The 5,000-nt window shown below is 38.6% G+C and overlaps 1 protein-coding gene across 1 annotated transcript in view; it reads right to left on the bottom strand.

Annotated features, from left to right (window-relative positions):
- Positions 1-3,227, bottom strand: part of LOC125025665 (DNA replication licensing factor mcm2-like) — an 8,913-nt gene extending 5,686 nt beyond the window's left edge. The window contains 5 exon segments of the mRNA XM_047613782.1: positions 1-31; positions 157-245; positions 444-613; positions 1,443-1,678; positions 3,189-3,227. The exon segment at positions 1-31 is cut by the window's left edge and continues 364 nt beyond it. Coding sequence (XP_047469738.1) covers positions 1-31; positions 157-245; positions 444-613; positions 1,443-1,678; positions 3,189-3,194 — 532 coding nt within the window. The 5' untranslated portion in view covers positions 3,195-3,227.
- Between the last annotated feature and the right edge of the window lie 1,773 nt (positions 3,228-5,000).

Here is a 5,000-nt window from a genome sequence, read left to right as displayed (position 1 = left end):
TGTCCTCCAAATTCTCAATGGACTCAATCATCTGCAATAACATAATACAATCTTTAATACACTCAAAGGTCAAAAGTTTCATCAAGTGACACAATACAAGTATTCTGTATCCTCTCTCTAGTTTATTTCACCAAACATGAAACCCTGTCTCCTCACCTCATCATCCTCTGCAATATCTCCTTCTGCAGCTCTTTCTGCCATGCGCCGTTTTCTAGCTGGTCTCTCTTCATCATCATCACTCTCATCTGATCAAATGCATTTCCTCCATAAGTTAAATGTTTAATACAGTACAATTTATGCAACTTGCAAAGGTACACCAGAAATTCATTTCACTGAGAGCTATATAACCAGTGACAGTAGAGAGAAGAAAAGTTTCTTTTCAGTCACTATCAAAGCTAACAATACCTCAAACAAACACACAATACATAATTGACTTGACTTACCATAGAGAAGACCTCTTCTCATGCGCCCTGTAATTAGTCCCTCGTCCCGATCACGCTTTCTCATTGCCCCTTCTGCTGCTGCGCGATCGCCTTCACTTAACATTGAGTATTCAGAGTCATCGAGATTGTCCTGGTCGTAGACATCTAGTTCAGGAATGTGTCGGTAGTCACTGAAATTGCCAGTTACAATTAGTGTCTGATTATCCTATATAAGCCAGGAAGAGAAATGCAAAATTTGAATCCTAATTATCATTATTTGTTTCTTTATAATCATTAAATATCCAGGCCCCTTCTTTACATTAAATTATGAACAAAAGAGAGAACACCTGCATCATTTACATCTCATGAGGTAAAAAATACTGATATATCCAGAGCAACAAGCTATGATTGTGGTCTTTGGTACCCTAATAACTCTCACCATATTAATTTTTGCTATGAAATCTCTTAGGTTCATTCCTTAATTCATGAAAGAAATTCTAATAGGTCTGCTACTTCTATCTAGTGAGAATGCAAGTGTGGGTGCTTTGTTTTAGTGGAGATCTGCAGGCATTTGGTTTTAATTTTGCTTAAGCCATCACACATCACAGCAAAGCTCACTATAGTTTCAGTTTCACATAGCCAGGTAAACTGCTTGTAATGGCATTTGTTTTGAAAGTGGATAAGAAACATTTACATAATGACTGCACTATGATAAGGGAAAATCAAATGACAATGTCATAATGAGGAGAAAAAAAAAATGCACTCACTGACAATCTATGCATGCAAAAAATAAAGTAAAAAATGAAGACAATATGTTGTAACAAATGCTGCACGGAAACTATGTCCACGACAACTGAGTGGGGTGTCCGGGGGAGAAGCCCCTTGGTCAGGTAGGATTCAGGGATGGGGGAAGGGGGGGGGGGGACACCACAGATTTATTAGAAAGATTTTAATACTGCAAACAAGTCACAGAAACAGGTATACAGTTCACGAGCACGAAACAGACCACATCCAACTTACTTCTCCATGTTATCCCCGAAGAGCTCCTCGCCGTCCTCCTCCTCGACTGGCACATCATTGCCCATGAGGTCACTCTCGTCCTCGAAGGCAGGGAGGTCACGGCCGGGGGAGGAGGTCACCGGGTCGACGTTGGAGCCCCTCGACGACCTCCTCCTCCTGCGACCTGACATGCTGGAGCGGCTTGGGGTGGTGGGCTCCGGGGAGCTCATGACGGCCGAGGGGGACGTGGGCTGGTCCTGGGGGGAGGCGGGGGGGTGGGAGAAAGAAAAAATACATTAAAATTGATAGATAAACAAATAAAACAAAAGAGCATCAGTACATAAAAATAGATAAATCAATACAACAAAATGGGAAAACCTTGAAACTCCACGTTGCACACACCAGAATACACCAAAAGCACACTAATAATATTCAAACAGTGAAAGCAATGCCTTCGCCTCTATTCAGCCAGAATGCAAGTGGGTGACGCTCATTGGTCTTTGCTGGAGCGCAAGACAGGACGCTGACGTAATTCCAATTTGAACGCCTCTCTCCCTCTTATATGCATGACAATCGCATGACAGTCAAATATACAATCACCAGGAAAATATTCCGATAGAGAGTGTATCCGGCCTTTTCAAACGAAGGCTGAAAGGGCCATCACGAGGCAAAATCTCTTCAACAAAACCGTCGCTTCGAATGAATCACTATTACTTGGAAGTTTTTGTTCGCTGTCCCGACATCTCCCAGGAATGTAGGCCTACTTACGCAATACTAAGTGTGTTTCAAAGCTCTGAGTAAAGAAAAAACAAGACACATGTAGTACAAAGTTGTGGACAGAGTTCGTTAATAAAACCTACATGACAGAACAATACAAACCAAAACAAAGTTCTTCTATGGCAATACGTATCCAAATGCTTCCCAAGGACGCCATACGTAAAAAAGAAAAGAGAAGATGCCCCAATTTTGGCTAATTCCCTCATCTTGTTTACATTACGAGGGTGAATTCGAGACGCATAGACTACCACGGGGGTCCAGGGGGCAAGGGGGCAAGGGGTATACAAGGGGGCAAGGGGGCAAGGGGGCAAGGGGTCGAGGGGGCAAGGGGTCCAGGGGGCAAGAGGGGAAGGGGGCAAGGGGTCCAGGGGTCCAGGGGTCAAGGGGGCAAGGGGGCAAGAGGGGTATTACTACAGGGGTCGAGGGGCAGAGCTGGCTACGGAATAGAGACCACGGGGTGAAGTTAGGACGGTTTATTTACCAACCACGGCGGTTCTGATTTACTCCATTATTTCCCTGGTATACTTCATGGCCTTCCCCTTGCTATCGGGAGGATTAAATCAGGATTGGAGATGGAGAGGGTCATATCTCCTCGACGATTCATTTGCATAAAGGAACGATGCTGGGAATTGTTGAAAGTAAGGGATTTCTTGCGGAAAAATATCAAAATTGTTTCGGAAGTAACCCACTAGGCCTCTTCTACATAGTGACCGAAATAATCATGTTGTATGGTGTCTTTTCTCGAAATTCGAGATTGGCGGGAAACTTTAACATTCAGCGAAAGAGTAAAATAGAAAGAGATGAAGAAGATGAGGTCGACACGAAAGCACAGTCACTCCACCTTCTCTCCCTCTTTCCAGCGTTAAACCAATCATCCTAGGTTCTACTTCCACGCAGGAATCTTCCGCCGTCATTTAGCGTTCTCTTCGGAGGCGAAATACCCTTCGCTTCGCCCTGAAAATCCCCCGAAAAACGGAGAAATTGACTCACCGACATCTTGGTGTGTGAAGGAGAGCGCTTCTGGCGGGGTTTGCGCGGGAAAAGGGGAGGGTTACGGGGCGCGCATTTTTTATCTATTTTTATTGGTCGAATTAGAGTGCGTGAGCTGCTGTAGCGTAACTTTATTAATTTTTGTATCTATTTAGATTGTAATGGTTGAGGTTTTGTTTTACTTTGTGATTTTTGAGGGGGTTTGTAAAGGGTGGAATGATAAGACGACTTGGCAGCTTACCTCTCGTTCTCGTCCCCAGCTTGTCTCGAGGGAACAAGGAACCAGAGTGAATAACTGTTATATTTACCAACAACTACACTACATCCAGCCTATCACAACCTATAAACTGAACATACCACACTGGAGCGTAATCACCGCCGAATGATAAACATAATCAGATATGTTTTATACGTACAGCCTCTGTTATGATGCCGTTCCCGCCACAACGAGAGAAGAGCTGGGACGAGAAAAGAAGTCACCTCTGGCGGGGGATTTAAACGGGAAACACGTGGCTGCTTTTTTTGTGAATGGATGAAGGGCGTGCAATATTGACTGCAATGTTGTGAAATGGGATTGTTTTTTGTTTTTTTTGTACACATGTATAACTTATATACATACATTGATCATATATGTATTCCTACATGCATGCATACATATACACACCTACATGTATAAATAAATGGAAAAAGTGAATAAATAAACAAATAGCTGTAGGTATAGATCCATATATTCATACTTGCAAGATCCGTTATTTTGCTAATCTTTACGGTCATTTAGCAAACACACAAGAATATATATATATATATATATATATATATATATATATATATATATATATATATATATATGTATGTATATATATATATTTTTATATATATTTATATATATATATATATTTATATGTATATATATATATACATACATATATATATACACACATATACATATATATATATATATATATATATATATATATATATGTGTGTGTGTGTGTGTGTGTATGTATGTATGTATATATGTATGTATACATGTGTATATATATTCACATATACATACATATATATACTTTATATATATAGACATGCATACATGCATACACCACACACACACACACACACACACACACACACACACACACACACACACACACACACACACACACACATATATATATATATATATATATATATATATATAGATAGATATATATAGATATGGTACATATTTATATATATGGCATCTCTCTCTCTCTCTCTCTCTCTCTCTCTCTCTCTCTCTATATATATATATATATATATATATATATATATATATATATATATATACCACACACACACACACACACACACATATATATATATATATATATATATATATATATATATACACAAATGTGTGTGTGTCTCTATATATATATATATATATATATATATATATATATGTATATATACATACATATATGTATATATATATATATATATATATATATATATATATATATATATGCACACATACACATACACACACACACACACACACACACACATATATATATATATATATATATATATATATATATATATATATGTATATATATTCATATATATACATATATATATATATATATATATATACATTTATATATATATAAATATGTATGTATATATACATATACATATATACACATATACATATATGTATACGTACATATATACATATACAGAATACCACGCTGGATTGGTCGGGGCCCAGGGTAAAAACGGCCGCCACTGTTGCTGTGGGCCAGCAGGGTAGCCGTGGAAAATATGCGA

The sequence above is a fragment of the Penaeus chinensis genome, chromosome 5 (genome assembly GCF_019202785.1).
Source record: "Penaeus chinensis breed Huanghai No. 1 chromosome 5, ASM1920278v2, whole genome shotgun sequence".
Taxonomy (NCBI): domain Eukaryota; kingdom Metazoa; phylum Arthropoda; class Malacostraca; order Decapoda; family Penaeidae; genus Penaeus; species Penaeus chinensis.
This window is presented reverse-complemented; position numbering and strand designations above follow the sequence as displayed.